Source organism: Panthera uncia, chromosome C2 (assembly GCF_023721935.1).
Source record: "Panthera uncia isolate 11264 chromosome C2, Puncia_PCG_1.0, whole genome shotgun sequence".
NCBI lineage: Eukaryota > Metazoa > Chordata > Mammalia > Carnivora > Felidae > Panthera > Panthera uncia.
In genome coordinates this window covers 64,200,941-64,222,688 of record NC_064810.1, presented here as the reverse complement: position 1 = coordinate 64,222,688, position 21,748 = coordinate 64,200,941, and the positions used below count along the sequence as shown (strand labels likewise).

General features: G+C 45.2%; 2 protein-coding genes and 1 non-coding gene across 3 annotated transcripts in view; all 3 read right to left on the bottom strand.

The window, feature by feature from the left end:
* PLA1A (phospholipase A1 member A) overlaps positions 1-21,748 on the bottom strand; it is a 194,960-nt gene that overhangs the window by 89,241 nt on the left and 83,971 nt on the right. The window lies entirely within an intron of this gene.
* ARHGAP31 (Rho GTPase activating protein 31) overlaps positions 15-21,748 on the bottom strand; it is a 114,142-nt gene continuing 92,408 nt past the window's right edge. The window contains exons 9-12 of the mRNA XM_049629420.1: positions 17,107-17,169; positions 14,488-15,063; positions 11,390-11,670; positions 15-7,262 (exon numbers count right to left, since the gene is read on the bottom strand). Of these exons, the coding sequence (XP_049485377.1) occupies positions 4,833-7,262; positions 11,390-11,670; positions 14,488-15,063; positions 17,107-17,169 (3,350 nt within the window). The 3' untranslated portion in view covers positions 15-4,832. The remainder of the gene's footprint in view (positions 7,263-11,389; positions 11,671-14,487; positions 15,064-17,106; positions 17,170-21,748) is intronic.
* On the bottom strand, positions 8,984-9,089 carry LOC125922209 (U6 spliceosomal RNA). Its single transcript, XR_007457641.1, has one exon. It is a non-coding gene; the product is annotated as a U6 spliceosomal RNA (small nuclear RNA).

Here is a 21,748-nt window from a genome sequence, read left to right as displayed (position 1 = left end):
CTTGGTAAGCTGTGGACTTTTGAGAAGCAATAGCTTTTTTTCTTCTTAATTTTCATGACAATATCCATTGACTTATAATGGGTATCTTTGGTAACATGTATGATTACAACAGTAAGAGAGAGAAGTTGCAAATATTTGACAATATTAAGAGGTAAAATAACAAAAACAAGAAAAATTTACTCAAGCAAATCATCAGGACTCCAGCTGTGAAACCAAACCTTGAAGAAAGAAAACCAACATCGAACCAGAACAATGAGTCTGATGCATATAATCTACTTTTCCTATTACTGATTTTGATGAGCCCAGGTCTTTCTCTAGTTCACAGTGCCATCATAAGCATTATCCTTTATAGCATTTATTAGAATACATTTTTAAAGCATAACATCTGTTTTAATTACACTTAAATGTCTCTATGGATAGGTTTAATATTTATACTTTTTTAATCAATAGAAAAAATTTGACTATATCTTTGGAAACACTTGTCGAGCTCAACAAACAGCTGAATCCATGTAGATTTCTAACAGATGCCTTTGAAAAAGTGCTTTATCTTGCAGAATTATAAGCCAAGAATTACTATGGCATTGTTATTGCAAAGCATTGTGATCCACCCAGTAAAACACACAGCTACCTACTTCGTGGGTTTCTTATATTTAGCTACATCCTCCTTCAACCTTACAGAGAAGTGATTTTGCATTGCTCATGAACCTCAAGGCTGCTAAATGATCTGCTGTGTGCCAGTTCGTCTGTGGTGGCCCCCAGTTTTATACCATCTAGACTGACACTGATCTCAGGCGATCACCCTTTTTCTATCTCCTATGTCTCTCCATGTTTGGAAGGTGATGACAAAGGAGGACACGTTCTTTGTCATTCCACATTTTGAGCTGACCTTCCTGTTGGAAGCGCCTAAAATCATACTCCTGACAACACTTAACCCCAAGATTAATTTTGTCATTAGATAGGACAAGCCGGTGGTAGAATGTGGTCCTGTCCCGAACCTCTCCCACTCCAATTCCAGACAAATGAATCTTATGCTCCCCACTGCCCCTGCAAGACCTGTGTAGATAAATAAACCACCCAATTTTAGTCAAATGTGATTATCATGCGCTGAACATTAGGCATGAAAGGAGCAGCTTATCTTGGACCTATGACTTCATCATCAACAGGAGTTAATACATTTTGTGGTGATGGAAGTCTCTAAAGCCCCCTCTCAGGAGCATGGCATGCTATTTATTACCTGGCTCATTAGCAGAGATCCAGCAGGACTTCACAACCAAACCAATTAAGACTACACACAACTTCAGAACTATTTGTTCTTGATTACCGCTCTCTCATTTTTTAAACAAAGCAAAATTCTCAACGCCTGTCTCCCTAGTACCTTCTGCTGGATTTGCAATTGTGTTTAATTTGATTAAAGTCAGTAGATAACTCGAACACTATTAACAATCCTATTAAAAGATGCTAGTTGCTACATGTTTCCCTTTCAGCTGTCATTTGATAACTTAACGGTTCTAAATCTTGTGCCTATTTGTTTATGGACTATTTCATTTGCTACCATGCCTCTCCCCTTTTTCAGTAGACTCTTTAAGGATTTAAGTTCTAAGGCACCCAGTGCAATATTACTAAGCTCTTGATAAATACTGTTGAGGATGATGATGTTTATTACGTTTTTAAACTCCCCAGAATCCCTCATTTTGAGTCGGTCAATATTTTGAATTTTATGGCTTAGATTAAGCTGTCTTAATGGAGTTCTTGGTCAGGTCTCTTCACGTTCCATCTAAAGCAAAGAATAAAAACCAAATTTCCCTCTATCTGGTCCGTTTTGGCAAAAAAGAAAAGAAAAAAATAGCTGGCCTGAGAGGGCCATTTTGCCAATAAATACAGATTATCCTCTCAAGCAACTGCTAACACTGAAAGAAAATATTAGGAGATGCATGCATTTCATTTCAACATTTAAATCCAGCCACCCCCATTTTGAGGACTGGTAATTGATTTGAAGGAGCACTTTGCCAATTTGATTTTTCAGCCCTTTGCAGAGCACCCTGTAGATCCTCCTGAAAACACAAGCCCTTGTTCTGTCCCTCCCCTGGGTGGAAGTGGGCAATTTGATTTCCAGCCGGCCATTCTCAAGGGGGTCATTTTTCAGTCCCAAATGAATGACCAAATAGGTCATCTCAAGGCATTTGGGGGAACAATTTCAGGGGTGAAAATCTGAGTTCTCTGCCATGAAATGGAATTTCCTCAGCGCCAGGCTAGCCCTAGTCCCCAGGAAGTTTATGGATGCGTTTGTGACAGCTGACAGGCTGGGCTATAGTGAAGAAGAAGTCCACATTTCCGCAGTAGGACACTGATTGAGGTGAGTCAGCTTCCACAGCCTTCTGGATTGACTGGCTAGGGAAGCTGAGAATACAGAATATCTCCAGACAGTTGTCATTGTGTCTCATGGTGGCATCCACATATCCAAACTCCTGAAGATGATGCTACAGACAAAAGGTGTCAGAGTCTGTCATGGCATGCCATGTCAAGGAGCATGGCAGCCATTTAAGAAATGTGCCTAGGTGCCCCGAGGAGAACCCACTCATTAATATGTACTTAGTGGCTTCTGAGTCTATTCCCAAATAAAAATATATCCTCTAAGTGTTACAAACTAAAATTCAAAATAATCGTAAAACAGTTTAAATATTTCATTACTTGGCTCAGAGTTCTGATGGTGAGGCAAAGTCCAGTTCCCTTCCTCTCTCACATTGTAACTGGAACATGGTCTTTATCAAAGCATAGACACCATAGTGCACTGCGATTGGGATAAAGCCTATCTGCCCACATTTTCTGATAAGGCAGGAATGTACTTTTCAACTCTCCTGAACATGGCCTTTCTCATCTGTCACCACTATATTTCTTCACCTTGCTTGCCAAGGAGGAAAAATGCTATACCCTAGGACTTTGTTTTTTTAATGGGTTGACATCTCCTCAGCTGTTGGTCCAGTGTCTTGCTCACCTAATGAGAATGCAAGACCCCGAAACGCCTATTAACTGCTCCCCTCCTCACTCACCTCAGCGCCCTCTGAAAGTAGAACTCATCAGCTAGCCTGCCAGTTACCCCACCACAGACACTGGCTTAAAAGGTATAGGACAAGATTTTAAAACTGTAAGGTTTATCAGGGAAGAAGGGAAAGGGGAATATGTATCTGTTGCAGGGCATCAGCTTCCAATTTCTCACTGGAGGAGGTAACTTTAATTCAGCCCCTACCTACCCCCAGCAGCAGCGTGGGTTGTGAGGCCTGCCCAGAGGTACTGGCTAGCTCCTAGGGAAAGTTCTGCAATGACTGAGCTTGTGGACAGAGTTCAGCCAGACTTGACCCTGAGAAGACATGGATAGGGCTAGAAACAGGTCTATTTTAATTCGTTTCTCAAATAAGATCATTGTCTTAGGTTTGAAACTGCTGATACTCTAATGGCTTTTGCCTTGAGAAGGGCTCCTGTGAAGCCCTTTTTTGGGGGAAGCACCAAAAATCTGCCAGCAGGTTATATTAGTTCTCCTTCCTCTCACCAATCGAAAAGGAAAGAACCATTGGAAGTTCTAAAAAACTGAAATAAGATCAGATTGGTTTATTGCTTCTGCCTGCATATAGACAGAAGAAGGGCAAGTTGGAGTGCTGGGGTGGGTGATGGATGAGGGTGATTATGGAAAGGAGAAAGATACTCAAATATGCTCTGAGTAATGGAAGGAGAGGGAGAGGGGGAGGCACCCACTGGCTAAAATGAAATGCATATTCAGAAGGGCAGCTCTCACCAAGTGGTAGTGATGGTCACCCTGCCAGGGTTCCCCACTTATCCTCTCCTGTACTCCCAGCCTAGTGTGGGGGAGAGGGAAGCTGAGCTAGAGGTGTTTTCTCTAATGCCCAACCAATTTAAACACATTAAGTTTAGAGTATAGTTCTGCCCATGCATGAGGTTTTTCTCTATGATGATATCCTGTTCTTGGACTCTGATTCGGAAAGAAAACAGATCACTTCACTTCACTATTGCATACTCAAGTGAAGATTCAGCACATTTCATTGAGGTAACCCTCAGCTCAGCTCAGCCCCCACCTTGCCCAGCTACTGGATTTGTAAATCAGAGGTCAGGATAATGGTAGAGTCCCAAGTTAGCAAAAGCCACAGCCAGTAAGTTTTCTTAGATTTTTCCAGTCTCAGAATTTGCTCTTGTGTATAGATTCTGATTTTCAACGCTGATACATGGAGCCATCTTGGACAGGTCTGCAGAGATTCCAGGGAAATTCACCCAGTTGGATCTTTAAGTGTTAGTTTGCACTTCCAAATCTGCTTCCATTCTGGAGTTTACACTTTTACAAAGCTTATCAGAAAACTGGTCTAAAAGAACACATGCTTTAAAGAGCATTAAAGAGCATGATGTAAAAAGGAGGCCTTCAAACCTCAACAGCAACATTTTCCAACACAGGCAAAGGATTTCTCTTTCTTTCAAAAGACGTTATTTTAGCCAACTGTCAACGGTAACAGATAATGACAATGTGGGAGAAATGCAACTCACAAACAAACCGAAATCTCATTGGAGGCAAGAATTTCACCCTGTTCTGTTACCTGATCTTTTCCCACCTGCCGTTATGGATTTATCTGAATTTCATCTCTTGGTCCTTCCCTTGACCTCTTTTCTGGCAAACGAACTAATTAATAAATGGTCAAAAGCCTGAAGAAAGAGAAGAGGCCAAAATAAGCCCAAATTTGGATAACCTACGCCTGGAATAATGGCAAGTTGGCCCTGTAATAACTTCCAGATGATGAATCATGACATTTTTTTCAGACACCAGTGAACTGATGTCATTCTATTTGCCTCCCATTTCTTCCATCCAGAATCACTGATCTCCGCTGGGGCTGGTAAAAACAGCTGGTTGAGGTCTCTAGTCTTTGGCCATTCTTAGGGATGGTCATTTTATTCCTAAGTGTAACCCCTTCTGGTGTGACCCACGTGTTTTCTGCCAAATCCCCACAAAGAAGGCCAGGGGAAACTGTCTGGGTGGGACTTCTGATGGGGGACAGAAGAACCTTGGAATCTGTCACTGCGGATGAAGGGGGAGGGTGGTCCATAATGGGGAAAGGGGGACTGAATAAGATTAGGCTCTGAGGTCTTCCCGGTCTTGACCTGTGGAAAGGCTTAGAACCCCCTGATGGTCGCTCTATTTTTGAAGAAAGAAGGTTGTCTCCAGATGGCTCTGTCTCTGATGTGCGTTTTCTGCATTGCACTGTTGCATCCTGGGTGGAGAGCAGGTTAGCCAAGACTGGTTCTGGAGGAAGGGTGGGTCCCTCACACAAGTGGGATGTAGTGGTATCCATTGGCAAGGACGCAGTGGTTTCTGTATCTTGCTTTGATTTCTCTTCTTTTGGGCTTTCTGAGGAAGAGACAGAATCATCTTTGGCAGATTTCTGATTGGTCTCACCAGTTGAGCTGGGTTCCTCTTGGCCCCTTTCCAGAGGCTGAGCCCCACTGTCGCCTGAGCTCTGAGAGGGCAGGGGCTGTGGGATCTGTGTATACTGAATCTTGGGTGGGATGACTGGGACTGCCCTGGCCTGGCACATTTTGACCATGAAGGAGGTTCTCACAGCTGACACACTCACAGGAGCCGAGTTACGGCGGCCTGTCAGGGCCTGAGCAACAATGTCCAAGTCCTGAGGGTCCTGGGAGTAAATGCTCCATGGGTCTACTTTACAGTGAGATGATGACATCCATGTGACTTTCCTGTCTGCTGGATCAGAGAGCTGCATTCCAGGTGAACCAAATGAGGCCACGTTCTCAAACCGCAAGAGGTCAGTGATGGGAATGGCAGAGTCCAAATTGAGGGAAGAAGGCCTGTGTTTCCCTTTGGGGGGCCCACAGTCAGTGCCTCTCAGCTGTAACTTTGGGGGATGCTCTCCAGGCAAGGTACTGTCCTGCACACTAGGTGAACTCTCCTTGCTATTGTCTGGCCCAGGAACACTACCTTGCTCAATCTGAGGGTTGTTGTGCCCTTGGTGTGCCCCCAGTTCCTTTCCCTCTGCCAGGCTGACAGGGCTGATTTCTGCTGGTTCAGGCTGCAAACCACTTGGTCCCTTCTGGCTGGGAACAGCCTCTGTCCCTTTTGGGCCAGAGAACTCTCTGAAGGACCTTAGGGTTTTCTCATCCCGTTCAGTAATCTCTCTCCTGGATGCCAGGGATTGCAGAGGGTCGGAATTCCTCTCTGCCTCAAGGTTAGCACAGCTGCTGGAGGAGGGAGTCTCAAGAGTCCACTGGCTCTTGACAGAGGTGGTTTTGCTATCCAGAGAATGGCTCTGGCGAAGGCTGGGCCTGTGGGGAAGCCTCTTCTCCAACCGGTGGCCCTGGGCGCCCTGCACCTGGGCCTCTTGCACATCTTTCAGGGTGGGAGAGTGAAGGGGACTCGTTACCCACTGGGGCTCCTCCCAGGGTTCCACCATCTCCAGGCCATGCTGGGCAATGTCTGTCACAGTTTCGTCTTCATCACAGTCTGAGGGCTCCTGTACTGAATGGGCTACATCCCCCTCTCCTTGTGGGGAGATCTCAACCTCTCTTGTTGGGCTTCGAAGACCAGAGCCTTTTCCCTCAGGGGCAGCATTCTCTGAATTTTGATGTTTGCTTTCCCCTAGAGAGACCTCCTCCCCCTGACAAAGTCTGGGGGTCCCAGGGCTGCCTTTGGACTTCAGCTGGTCTATATATGGATTTGTCTGCAAATTCCTAGACGAGTCTTCTCTCTCAGGGCTGCCCTTTGATAGCTGATCTCGAGGCACCTCTTCCAGAGGAGTTGGAGGGGGCGCGGCAGGCGGGAGCAGAGGAGACAGATTCCCTGGGCCTCCCTGGTCCACCCTTGCTTGTGAAGAAGCCGCCTCAAATGGTGCGATTTCCAGAGGAGCCAGGCTGGTGGGATCTGGGCGCTGGCCCTTCTCTGGCTCAGATCGGTGGAGGCTGTTCATAGTCTCTGGCTTTTCTCTATTGGCTGCCGTGGAAGTCCCCTGTGTGCTCTGATTGGTTGGATCCCTAGTCCACTCCTCCACAGGGGTGGAGACGGCAGTTGGGCCACAGGACAAGCTTTCAGGAGGCTCTGGGGAAGCGAGAGGCCCTGGACTGGGCTCCAGGATTGGCTGAACTGGGCAGATCTTTGGAGCAGGTGGTGGCAGTGAGAGCTCCTCCTCAGATTCAATGATTTTCAGCTCCTGTTGAATCTCGGGCCAGATCAGGGTGTTGGCCACATCATCTTCATCCTGAAAAACACCAAGAAACGGATTATTTTAGAGCCAAGGACTCTCGGCACTGACAACTGCAACTGTTGCTCAGGGAGAGTAAAGGGATTGGCGAGGTGCCAGGCTGCACTATCCCAGCAAGTAAAGGACACTGCATTAATAACCATGGATGTTTACTCAGTGCTTATGATGTGCAGTAATACATTTTAACTGCATTTTCTTGTTTAATTGTCCCAACAACTCTAAGAGGTAAACACTACTATAACCACTCCCATTGTAGAGGTGAGGAGACCTATGTTCAAACAGATTAAACAATTTACCGAAATCACAGAGCAGCAGACTGGGACTAAAATCCAGCTGTGTCTACACCAGAACAGAAACACTTAATCCCTGTGCACTGTTGACTTATAAAACAAACCAACCCCTGGTCTCATTTAACCTCAGGTTTACCAGATGGCACACAAGAAACAGATTCTCCCAGCGGAATGTAAACGTTAAGTCTTGCCCTGACATCTGCTTTCCAAATAAATAAATACAGCTTTTATTTTATTACCAAAGAAATATGTATTTCACATGGAAAAAAATTTTTTAACACATATTAAAATAAAGGAGAATACAAAAACAGCAGAATCTTATATTCCTACTACCCACAGATAACCACTGTTGATCTGAAGGGTGCCTTCTCCTCCATCTTGTTTGCTGCCCTTGTCTCCCCTCAAGTCTAGTTTCTCTTTGTCTGACTCCTCCCTTGCCCTACACAAAGCCCCAAACTGTAGACAGGAAAGGGATGAAGGGAGGCCTGGTCGGGGCCTGGGAAACAAATTTCAGTGGCCTTCAGTTCTTCTCTCAAGGTCTAGTTCTGTCCCAGGGAGAAGCAGTTCTAGAAGGCATATCCATCCTGTGGGGGTTCAGGCCTTTATGAGAAACCTGACCTCATGCCAACCTGACATCACTTCTCATCCGGCTCTGATCATGTGTTTCTTGTTACAATTAATTTGATGCTTATCTTATCTTTCCCAATGAATGGACTATGAGCTCTTGGAGGTCAAGAATTGTGTCCATTCGTCTTTGATTCTTCAAGGCCAGAGCCTGGTATACTGTGAGTAGTTGCTCAATAAGAGGTTTTCTTTTGAGTTATTTCTATTTGAGTTATTTCCTTCAGAGAATTCTCCAGAAATAGGATTACTTGGTCAAAAGGCAGGGATATTTTTAGGATCTGATTCTACTGTATTGCATTCATTTGTATCTATTTCTATTTCACCTTCAGGGCAGGGGCAGCCTTTTACTCATCTCTTTACTCTCCTCAGCACCTCCATTTATTGATCTCTTACTAAGAAATCAATAAATTTAGATAAATAAATGAGCATGTAAACTCCCCTCCACCCCTCTCTACCATCTCAGTAAGTGGACCATGGTACATCTTTCTGCTCAGATCAGAAATCTATGAGGTGTCTTGACTCTTCCTTCTTCCTCACTCTTACCCAATCCCTCACCAAGTCCTGTTCATTCTAGCTTCTTTCTTTGTGTGATAATTAAAATTATTAAAATTGTGTGATAGTTAAAATTATTAAAATAAAAATATTATTTTAGATATTGCTATTTTATTTTATTTTACTTTATTTTATTCTAATTTATTTTAAGTAGGCTCCATGCCCAATGCGGAGCATGAACTCATGACACTGAGTTTAAGAGTCGCAGGCCTTACCGACTGAGCCAGCCAGGAACCCCCCCCCCCCCCCCCCAAATATGAAAGCTTCATGAACTTGCATATCATCCTTCACAGAGACCATGCTAATTGTCTCTGTATCACTCCAATTTTAGTATGTGTGTTGCTGAAGTGAGTGCCACTCTAGCTTCTAAATAACTCTTGAAGCCTTCCATTTCTATCTCCGTTGCCCCCACCCTTGTCTAAGCCCCCATCTTTTCTCACCTGGCTTGTCACATACTAGCCTTCTAACTGGCATCCCTGCCTCCTCTCCAGCCTCGTCCGAGCCATTCTCCTCACAAAATAGAGGGACCTTTAAAGTATAAAATTCTGCACAGATCAGATTTCCCACTGCTCCTTAATCTCCAAATCCCTTCCAAGCAGCCCTGTCTGACTGGCCCCTGCTTCCCTCTGGGCCTCTTTCTCTGGCCCAAATTCCTGTTCTCTGGTCTTGTTCCTGTTTCTTGAATGTTTCATGCTCTTTCCCACCTGAGATTCATGGCACATCTTACTCTTTCTGCCTAGAAATCTCTCCCTTCCTATTCTGTCCCCTGCCCCTTTAGTCTAGCTAAGTTCTCAGTCTAAATGTCTATTTTTCAGAGAAGTCTTCCCTGACCATTGTGACTCCCCTCCTCCCTCTGACTAGGTTAGGTGCTCCTGTTATACACTCTCACAGCATGCTGTACTTCCACATCATCCTAGAAAGCATGCGTTTAATGACCTTTCACCTACTAAGCTGTCAGCTTGAAGAAGGCAGGGACTGCGACTGTCTTGCACACTGCAGTCATCTCCATGCTCAGAGGAGTGCCTGGCCCAAAGTAGGTGTTTACATACACTTTATTTATTTATTGGTTTGTTTAAAATTTGTTTTCACGTTTATTTATTTTTGAGAGAGAGAGACAGAGTGTGAGCGGAGGAGGGGCAGAGAGAGAGGGAGACACAGAATCTGAAGCAGACTCCAGGCTCCACGCTGTCAACACAGAGCCAGACACGGGGCTCAGACTCACAACTGTGAGATCATGACCTGAGCAGAAGTCAGATGCTTAACCGACTGAGCCACCCAGGCACCCCTATTATTGTTTTTCTTTAATGTTTATTTTTGAGAGAGAGAGGGAGAGAGGGAGTGAACACACACAGCTAGTGGGGGAGGGGCAGAGAGAGAGGGAGACTGAGGATCCAAAAGGGTCTGCGCTGACGGTGGAGAGCGTGATGTGGGGCTCGAACTCACGAGCTAAGGTGGCCGATTAAGCCACCTTAATAGAGGCGCCCCTTAAATACATTTTTTTTTTCAACGTTTTTTATTTTATTTTTGGGACAGAGAGAGACAGAGCATGAACGGGGGAGGGGCAGAGAGAGAGGGAGACACAGAATCGGAAACAGGCTCCAGGCTCCGAGCCATCAGCCCAGAGCCCGACGCGGGGCTCGAACTCACGGACCGCGAGATCGTGACCTGGCTGAAGTCAGACGCCCAACCGACTGCGCCACCCAGGCGCCCCTTAAATACATTTTTAAACTGAGGAATGGACTGATGCCTTTACCTGTTCCCCTGAATCCGGCCTGGTTCCCCTTCCAGAACTAATTTTATCTGCTTCTGAAAGCAGTGCTATTCCCAGAATTCAATCCCTGTAAGAATGTCCATATCCTTCTCCTTCTACAGTGGCAAACACATCCATCAGGAACCTTTTCTCAGCCCTCTTAAAGTCACTATAGCACTCCTGCACTGCCCTAACTCCCAGCACATCGTCCTTTTGTGCATGTCCTGGAAACCAAATCCCCGGAAACAAGTTAAAAGGCAAAGAACTTCCTTTCTCCTTTGACATACACCTCCAGGTCACAGAGCTGCCTCCTCAGTTTAGGACTCCTCCCTGGATGCCCCGGAAAACCTCCTCACACCTTCATTTTATAAAAGGACATCCCATAAAACCTTGGAGAAATTTCACCTCTAAAAAGTACATGAGGTGTAGTAAGCCCTGGCATCATGTTCTAACTTCTCCAGAAGCCATGGGGGAAAGGAGCGAATCCTGGAAATCTTTCAGAAGACTTTACAAACGTGCACAGGCAACCGTCCATCCAGGATGTCTGGAAGGAAAGCTGGATCCCATAATGGTCATCATATTTGGGACTGGTTTTGTGCTGCTTCTGGGATCGAATGTCATTATATTCCAAGGACGTGTCACTGGTTTACGGTGACCTCAGATCAGAAATATTTAGAGTTGAGCCTGTCCTAGGGAATCTGAGCTGGATGGTTCCTTCCCATCATCACAGGCCTTCTGAAAAGTCCACTGAAAAAGACTCCCAGACCTGATTAGAAGACTGTCTCCTGAAGTCCCTTTGGCAGACACTGGTTCTAAAAAAATAATAACAAACTGCTTTCAGCTAGTCCAAGAACCCTTGGGATAAAGAGGACTCTTACTGGCCGGATCAGGCAGTGAGTCCACCTTACCATCTCGTGGAGAAACACGGCTTCGGCTCTGGCCCGGGGGCTCTCTTGCAGAGTGCTGGGCTTCCCCTGGTCAGCCTCACGACCCTCCTCCACCACCTTCTCTGGATCTAGCCTCTTCTCTAATTCACTTGGATGCTGAGAACCCAGGGAGATTTCTGGAGCCTTCTTTTCCTCTAGTTGGAAGCCTGGCTCCAGGGAGAGGCCTTTGCTGCACTCTTCTGTCCTCACTGCTTCCGGTCCTGGCTTGGCATCCTCGAGAGCCGCCTTCTTAGGTACAGAAGCTGCAATGAGGATGAGAGTTACCTGTTGAAGACTTCATTTGAAAAGAGGCTGTTCCCAGCACAGTCACCATCCTGGGCTAGTCCCCCTTCCCAAGTATGGAGAAAATTCTCCCAGCCTGCTGCCCCTCACATTCTTTACCCTTTCCTTCTAGCCACGTCCTGCCTTCAGTTCCCAGAGTCACAGACTGTCAGAGATGGGAGGGGCCTTGAAGATCATCCAGTCCAGGGGCTCGAGACTAGGAACCATTTGCTCTTCCCCTCCCCAGGAGACATTTGGCAGTGTCTGTGGACAGTTCTGGTTGCCACAAGTCGGTGGGGAGGAGGTGGCTACTGGCATCTCGTGAGTAGAAACCAAGGATACTAAGTATCCTACAAAGCATGAAACAGCCCCACCCCCAACAAAGAATTGCCCAGCCCACAATGTCAATAATGCCAAGGTTGAGAAACCCTGTTCTAATCTAAGCTTTCACTTCACAGATAAATAAATTCGGATCCTGACAAGCCAAGCAGTTGCCCGGGGCATAGAAATCTATTATTTACACAAAGCTACAAAGATGTATTATGATTATGATTGACAGCTTCCTGTGTGACCCTTCCCAGGGGTTTTCTGCACATCAATCTGGATATATCTAAAATGAAATGATTAAGCCCTGGTCTTAAACAGACCAGAGGGAGTGGAGAGGGAGGCAGACCCCAAGTTTGACCTCTGCTACTTGCATGAAGAAGGTCCTATCTCATTGTATAAGGCTGTTTTCACAGTGCAGGATGAAGACTAAATACCCAGGACAGTAACCAATCACACAAAAGCCTTTGGAAACACTTTCTCTTCAAAGGTTTCACTTCCTCTTCTAACCCTCACCCTGCTCCATCCACACCAACCCACCACCCGGGGCATTCCCCAAACAGGGCATCACTTGATGCACCTGAGCTTCCGCTCATCTCGTGCCCCATGTCCTGAAGGGAATGGGAGGAGAAAAGGACGAATTTACTGAAAATCTTCTGTGAGCCAGACTGTGAATAAGCATTTTATGAACATTCTCCCATTGAGACTTCACCCCAGCCCTTGAGATACCAATCACCCCTGGCTCAGAGATATCAACCATTGTCCACTGTCACACTGCCAAAAAGTGCTGAAGCTAGGATGCGAACTGGCCCAGTTGAAATCCAAAACCTACACACTTCCCACAATATTCAGCTGCTTCTCAGCCCAGAATATCCTCCCCATCTTTTCTGGGTGGAGAAAGCCTAACCATTTAGGTTAGGTTAGAAGGCCCAGCCCAAATGTCACCTCTTCTGGGAAGCCTTCCTGGAATTCTCCTGAGTGGACTGCCTCTTCCTGATGCCCTTGAAATCCTTTCTGAACACATCTTTCATTACGTTTCAGGGACCTAAGCCCTCCCTCATTCAAAAAGCCCAAGGAGGGTCTCCTGCTACTTCTACAGGCTGACCTGTGCGGCATTTTGGTACAGTTTAATTTCTCTCCCTAGTTCATGAGCCTGCTGGGTCAAGGGAACATGTTTTAACAATCTTTGTAACTCCACAGCCCATTATAAACATGTAAAGGAGCATGGTGGAGTGTTTTAAAACCTGGATTAAAATCCTGGTTTTTCCGTTTCCGTGCTATGGCTCATTTGGCAAGTTAACTGATTCCTCTCTAAGCAAATGGGGATAATAGTAACTACCTCTGCCTCACAGAGTTGTTGTGAGGAGAATGAAGATAATGCATGTAGAACACTTAGGACAGTGCCTGATACCATAACAGTTGTTCAAAAAAGGTTAGCTAATATTAATAATGAAAATATTCTTTTTAAAGATGTTTATTTATTTATTTTGAGAGAGAGAGAGAGAGAGAGAGCAAGTGGGGAAGGGGCAGAGAGAGGGGAGAAAGAGAATCCCAAGCAGGTTCTGTGCTGCCAACTCAGAGCCTGATGTGGGGCTCAATCCCATGACACTGGGATCATAACCCGAGCTGAAATCAAGAGTTGGACAATCAACCTACTGAGCTATCCAGGCACCGCAATAATAAAAACATTCTTAATCCACAAGGAGCATTGGTTGGTTTGTCTGTCAATCATCCTCTCCTTTGAGGTTCTCCCTACTTCCATTTTATGTGGCTCACAGTTGGCTGTTCATCATAGAACCCCCTCCTAACTCCAAATATGGTTCAGAGACTCACCCTTAGCCAATTATAGGACCCTAATTGCTTGGCAACCATAACTGGTCCGCGGTTGAGCATGTGACCCAAGCAGGACCAATCAGAGTCTTCCCCACATTTGACATACGGAAATTGGGAGCAAGATGTTCTTTCTCATCGCTAGCATTGCTAGCCATGTTCTCTGCAGATATGAGGTAGAAATGAGGGATGGGTGGATGGAGAGAGGTTGAGTCTAGAAGAATTGAATCCCTAATTCTAGCTTTTGAGCTAGAATTCCATTCTTTGAGCTTCTCCCCCTACCTTCTCATTATGTGAGTGAATAAAATAATAGGCATTATTTACTGAGTATTTACTATGTATTAGACACTGTTCTGAGAGCCTTACATGTATTAACTAACTTAATATTCACAGCAAATGTATGAAGAAGATATGATTATGAACATCATTCCCATTTTACAGATCAAGAAGTTGAGGCATACAGCTGAGCTGCTAAAGACCATACAGTGAAATGGCTGAGACTGGACTTGCACTTGGGCAATCTGGCTCCACAGCCCATGGTCTTAACCACTTCACCATATTGTCTTGCAAACTCTGTTCAAGCAAGTTTAAGGCTAGCTTTTTACCTCTTGCAATGAAAAGAAACCCTTTCTCCCTTGCTTTACCTGTAGAAGTCTCAGCGCCCAGTGGCTTGTCGTCTTCAGGCCAACCTCCACTCTCTGAGCCCTGGAAAGAAAACTCTTCCAGGCTGGAAAGTGACTGGAGCTCTTTTGGGGGTGTTCTGCACGGGGTGCTGTTAGTGCTGATGACAGCCGACACACGGAGCGGCACGGACACGGCGAAGGGCTCAGAGATGTTCAGGGCCTTGCGCTGGTGACGGGGGGAGGGCTCCATCTGGAAGAGACTGCTGGTGAAGACAGATTTGCTGGGGCTGTCGTTTGATGTGTAGAACATACCCAGCATCTTCGGGGCTGTTTGCTCGCTCTCGGGATCCTCGATGGGCCGGAACACCTTCAGCTGCTCAGGTGGGGGCCGGGCCTGAGCACTCTCGAGTTGGCTTCGATCACTGCTCACGTCAAAGCCCCCCTCTGCCCCTGCCGGCATCCCCTCCTGGCCCCACTCGCCCTCCTGCTTGCTGAGGTCACAGGAGCTGCCAGGGCTGGTCGAATGCAATTTTGCCGCTGGAATGAAAAATCCACCAGTGGTGACTGTTCGATTAAAATTTCCTTTGGTTTCTTTCCCTGGTGAAAAAGCAAACAGACACATGGTCAGCAGCCGGGGCAGGCATACGACTACACAGCCTTCCAGTAAGGGAAGGTATACAACACCTGAATATTGGAAAGGCATCGTGTTCTAGTAAGGGCCTAGCCCTCCTAATAAAGACAGGTGAATACATTTGGTTGACAAGAGAGTAAGCTTCCTCTCATGTGCACAGAATGTTGGCACGATGCCCTGACAGGACCATTTGATGTCATCAGACGCATCTGTTTTAAACTCTGCAGGTAGAGTGGTTTCCCCAAGACGGCCACTGTTAAGGTTGCTAAACAGAACAGTCATCCACCAAGCAGTAAATGTAGATCTTGAAAAAGAAAAAAGACAGATGGGAGATGGCAGAATGGTGTTTTCTCAAAAGGAAGGAGAAGACAAAAAGGGCAAACTAACAGAATTTTGTTTTATTTTAAAACTCGAAAACGTATTGTTTCAAGCCTCCTCTGGCAGATGGAGCCAAACAGGGGTTTGATTTCCCACAAGGAGACAAATGCTGTTCTCAGCTAGACCTTTCTCCCTTTTCCCAGGCTTCCTCCTGCTGATTCAGGGGATGAGAAACTAGAAATGCAAATTAATGAAAAGTTAGAAAGCCCAGTTGTGAGGAGCAAGTTCCCAACCGACTTAAAAGTGAAAGTAAAGAAGAGAAAAATCTGTATGGGAAACAAACCACAAGATAACAAGTGAGTTGTCTGGGATCGGGAAAATGGTTCCCAGCAGGCTAAGGGCTGTGCTGGACATCTTATGTAACGTGAGGTTTGAATGTTCTGTAGGGGAAGTGTAATGACCTCCTTTAACACATGAGGAAAGCGAGACTCAGAGGGGCAGATACCTGCCCAATGCTCATCCAAATGAGGACCTACATTTTGAAATATTAAATTCTGTGGTGCAGGGCAAGAACTGCCTCAAAAGTTTTCCAAACCAAAGCAAACGGATGACTAGAAAGGTGAGACAATGCTAAAAGGATCGCATCAGCTTAAAAAGAGTTCACTGTCAGGGTGCCTGGGTGGCTCAGTCGGTTAAGCATCTGACTTTGGCTCAGGTCATAATCTCCCAGTTTGTGGGTTCAAGCCCCACTCTGGGCTCTGTGCTGACAGCTCAGAGCCTGGAGACTGCTTCAGATTCTGTGACTCCCTCTCCCTCTCTCTCTGCTCCTCCCCTGCTTGTCCTCTATCTCTCTCAAAAATAAACATAAAAAAAAAGTTCACGCTTTTACAAGTTTACAGTTATTTTCAAAAGGTTGTTCTAAGACTTTCTGCATTGTTTCAGGCTGCCTCATTTATCAAAGAGCAAAATTTTTTGTATTAAAGGAATTGGAAAGTCATGGGATAAACGGGGGAAGCCCTGTGCCTCGCAACTTGTAGCAGGGGTTGTTGGCTGCTTAAGAAAAAAAAAACAAAAACAGGAGCGAGAGGTACAGGGAGGTCAGCCCTTAAGACCAATGTGGTGAGATGCCACTTTGGTGGGGTGTCACCTTGCATGCAACCCTCCACACATCTACCAAAGGATGACCAGCTACGTGCCAGGCCGGTGCCCATCACTGTTTACTGATAAGTGAATGAATGAATCTACCAACTCAAAATCATGACCTGACAGCCTATGGGAGCACATAAATTCAAGACACATAAGTACATAGGAACTAAACCATGAGGTAAAAACCAGTGTTCGGCTCTTCTTTATGCCCAAGGGGGAAGACTCGTCTGTCTTGATTCTCAGGAGTTGCCCTTTTACCTGGTTGAGATTTGAGTGTAAAATGGCTGCCATCTCCAGCTATGGTTAGAGGAAGGCTGGAGGAACAGGATGGCCCTTTAGGCCAAGACCTGTAGTGTAATGGCAGGGATAAATGCAGCGGCTGTGTGAACCCCTTGGGTTCAGGGTTCAGGGCAGATTTGGGACTAGGGGATGTGCATGATTGCGATGAGATGAGCAGGCAGGTAGCTCATGAAGGCAAGTCTGGTGTGGGAGCTCCTGTCTCCCAGTAGTAATCCCCAGTTCCAAAGGTAGTTGTGAGATCTCACCTTCCACAGGCACTGAGCACAATGAGTCCATGCTTTTAGCTGGTCGGATAGTAGCCTTTTCCACTAAAGACAAAAGAAAAAATATCCCTGATGAATGCATATTGAGGGGAAACGTTCAGAACAATAGGTCAGGCTGTACATACACGAGAGAACTTTCTTCAGGAAAGTTTTTCCAAGTACTTATAATTCTCCCCTTTAGAAAACATTCCTCATTCCACCCTAGATGCTCCTACTTTCATGATTGGACTGAGCTTATAAAAACAGGGCATTCATAGATCAACATTTTATTAACATTTTACAAGCACAGGTAAATTACAATTTTGTCAAATAGCTGTTAGTAAATGAGGAGCCTTGAACCCAATTTTATTATACCAAGATTCATCCATGGCATAGAATCCATGGGGCTCCCGGCCACCCCTTCTATCTAGCAGGTGGGAGAGCAGGATTCTTGGCTGAAGCCACACCTGACAGCACCCAGGAATTGGGTACAGCAAGTGAGAGGGCCCAAGGGACTGAAGTCCCATTTCTCCCCCATGCAGGTCTGTTCCTGCCCTCTGCAGACTGGTTGCTTCTCCAAATGATCTCACCCACCAACCTCACCCTGGAGTAGACCCAGACCAAACCAACCTTTTCTGAGCACTTACTATGTGCCTGGTGTCCTCTGTGCATCTTTGTAAGCCACCTAGGCAGATTTGGGGAAGAGTGTAGCTTAAAGAAGTAAACACTTATTCCAGGGACAGGATTAGGCACTTCAAAATGTCATCTCTTCTCAGGGAGCTGAATTGGTTGAAAGACAGCTCCTCCCAGCAGGCTTTGTAGGAGGGGAAAGAGGGCATTCTGGGAGCTGAGTGGGAGCCCCAGGACTTGTGGCTGTAAGGTAACTCTGGGTTCAGACAGATCTGGCTTTGAATCCCAAGTCTGCCACTTTGGGCCATGTGAACTCAGATATGTGGCTGAACTCTTCTCTAAACTTCAGTTTTCTCACATGTAAAATGAGGAAAAATAGAGTTGTCATGAGAAATGCATGAGCCGTGCTTTTAAATAATCAGGTTGTACTAACCCAGAACACAGTCAATGCTCGACAAACAATAACCCTTGTTGCTGTTGTTCTTCAGGATAAACCAGGGCTCAGCAGCAGGAAAGACTCAGGAGATGGTCTGGAAGAAGCACTCAGTGTTGGCCCCAACTCAGACTGAGCTGTTTCAGCCCTCTTTTAAAGTTCCCCCATTTTCCTCCTTGCCCCAAACCCTGCTGCCTCTGAGAGGCTCTGAATTAGCCCCTCGGCCTCCCTGCTCGGGGGCTTCTCTCTGCCTGGGGCCCGGAGAGAGAGGACAGAGCCATCTTCACTCAAACCCTTGGAAATAGCAAGACTGCCTTCAACCTCCTTACTTCTACTAGTAGGGCTAGGTCTCTTGTCCTTTCAAGATCTGCTATTTTCACAAGTTTACAAACTGACTTACTACCTGCCTGGCCAGTGTCCCTTCCTTTGAGACAATCTTTTGCCTTTGTTTTCCAGAGGTTGCATTTCTGGACTTCTTCTGGCTTCCATGCGATAGCCTTTAGAGCCAGTGACCAGATGACACTAAGTGTCACAGAGGACGGACAACAGTTGTCTCTGCACAGCCACCAGTGTTCACTTTTTCATGTTGGACTCTCTTTCTGATGATGCAGCTCCTTGTGGCCTTGGTGGCCACAGCAGCTGATTTTGGGAACAGTCCTCAAGGATTCCCTGGCTCCATTTCTGGATAGTAACTAAGCACTCAGGACTCCTTGGCCTGTGTCTATATTTAGATTATAATATAGATATTAGATATATCTAGATGATCTAATATAGATATCTATATATCTAGATATATCTAATATATTTAGATTATATTTTTCTGTCTCGGACCTTGTCTGGGCCTCATGGAGGTACATCTGCCATTTTTCTGGCAGCTTTGGGGTCCTCGAGTCCCCTCTTTTAGATGATCCCTATGGCTTTGGGATTTCCCTGCTCAAAGGCATTCACTTTGGAGAGTTCCTTGGACTCTCCCTGTTGGATAACACAAATTCCAGTGCATAAGTGACTGGGAGACCCCAATGTGATGCATCTTCATTTGGTCAATACCCCATTTTTTCTTATCCTTCATTTCTTATTTCTGTTCAACTTTCTAAATATAGGTTAACATCCCTTCATCTACCCCCCTCCAAAAAAATCCCCAATGCTGTACATGGTGAATCAATTTTTAAAAGTCCCTTAGTTGATGGAATTTATAAAAGATTTTTTAAAATCTTTTTAAAATCATATTTAAATATGTGGGTGGCTCAGTCGGCTGAGCATCTGACTCTTGATTTCGGCTCAGGTCATGATCTCACGATTTCTGAATTCAAGCCCTGTGTTGGGCTCTGTGCTGACAGTGCAGAGTCTACTTGGGATTCTCTGTCTCCCTCTCTCTCTGCCCCACGCCTCCCCAGTCATGCACTTTCTGTCTCTCTCTATCTCTCTCTGTCTCAAAAATAAATAAACATTTTTAAAAGAAATTTTAAAAATTATTTAAGCATATTAATCCACTGATGTACTTTTTTCACATGCATATTTCAACAAATAGTGAGTCTATGAGTCACTTAACAGAGACCACACTGGTGGATATGACCATAAGCTGCCCCCACCCCCGGTCTTTGGTTGTGAGGGTTCCAGTGGTCACTAAGGCAATAGTCAAAGTCAGAGAGCCACTTGTATTGGCACTGTTGGCTCTTTAATTTCACCTCTGCATCCCATCAAAATTCAGCCATTCTAGTGATCTATCCCTGATTTGTTTGTTCATGTGGTCTTAGACCAGTAGCTTTCAAGCCTGGCTGCATTTCAAAATCACCCGAGGGACTTTCTAAAAATGACCAGTACTCTGGTTTCCCAACAGATCTCTTGAGGCAAAGCTGCCATGGGTGTGAACCTCTGAGGACAGCCAGGCTTAGACCCCCTGGCCAGGGACACCCTGTGCATTCCGAGCGTTGACCAATCTTTGATCCAGCACCTCGAGCTCCTTCCTTTTGAAAACCAAGTCAAGGTCAAGGCAAATCATTCATTTCACTTTTGCTCATTTGTTTTGCTCTATTGTTTTTGACCTTCTGCTCCTTGGTAAACTTCTTTCATTATATCATTGATTCTGTAACTGAAATTCTCTCTTTGATGTGCTTAAGCAAATCTCTTTATTATTAGATCAGGAGTTTCTTGCCAAAACTCCCCTCAAATTCTCCTTAGAGAATCTTAATTTCTGATTTGTATCTGATCCACGATACCTGTGGCAATCTGCCCTCTTCACCTGAGATATCTTTCCATTTGGAGAAAGACATGTTTCCCCATATAGTGAATGTTGTAGGTGCCTACCCAGAACCAATTTCCCTTCCTCCTTCTCACAGAGCTCTTGTACTTTTTGGGTGCATCTGACTGTAATCCCATTCCTCATGCCAGTGATTGGTTTAGGAAGCCATGGCTAAGCCGATCAGCAGAGGACACTCCCTTGGCCATAGGGATTGATCCATATGACTCAGGTGAAGGCAACTGAGATGGGGTTGGGGTGTTCTGATGGGGGATTGCTGGAAAAGAAGGGTCCCTGCTTTTAGGAGCAAGCCACCAGAAGTGATGTCTTTTCTCCTTCTGGACATAGTGACAGTCAAAGGTAAAGCCTACAAGTACTATAGCCACTTTGTTGCAGCAAAGAAGCCAGTCTGGGGATGAAGCTGACCTACTTGGGAGGGCACAGCTGAGGAAAACATAAGGGAGTGGAGACAGAGCCACTAAACCACTCTGAAGCCTTCCCTACGTCTGGGTGTCCAATTACAGAACCCAGGAGTTCCCTCATTGAGTTGGCCAATTGAGTTGGATGTGCTATTGTTTCCAGCCTAAATCATTATAACTGCTGTCTATCCCCTGTGACATCCCTTGTTACTCCAGGAGGCAAATGTGAAGATTTCTAACATCTGTGCTTGGCATACAGTTATCACTGGGCTCAAGGAAAGTCCTTAAAAGTATTTCTTCCCATTTTTCCTATAAGCATTAATTCCTCCCCCCCAAATCTTTATTATTAAAAACTTAAAACATTCACAAAATTTGGAGATCTCTAAACCTACCACCCAGGTTGACATTTGCCATATATTTGCTTTCTCTATATTGCCATGTATTTCTATATCTGTATCTACCTAGTCACTTATATTTCGCTGAATCATATGAAAATGAGTTTCAGTATTTTGACATTTCATCTTTAAATACTTTAACTTTAGCATATGCCTCCTAATAACCATTAATCTGAAACCATTAATATGAAAATTTACAATTCCTTAACATCATCTAATAATTTATCCGTCCCCCAAATTATCTTCTGTAGTCCTTTTTTTCAAAGGATCCAGTCGAGGTTTGCTCATTACATTTGTACATTTAGTTTTTACAATTTGTTTTCATAACTACTTCTGTCATTTTTAAAAAAAAAATCAGACTTTCAATCTATCACACTAAAGGTCATTGTGGCAGATTTCTTTGGACTTCCCTTTCTGACACACTATTCAGCTGGATTGGTTACATTCCCCATTGTACAGTGATTCCCTCATTTCTTTATTTTTTTAAGTTTATTTATTAATTTATTTAGTTAGTTAGTGAGAGAGAGAGAGA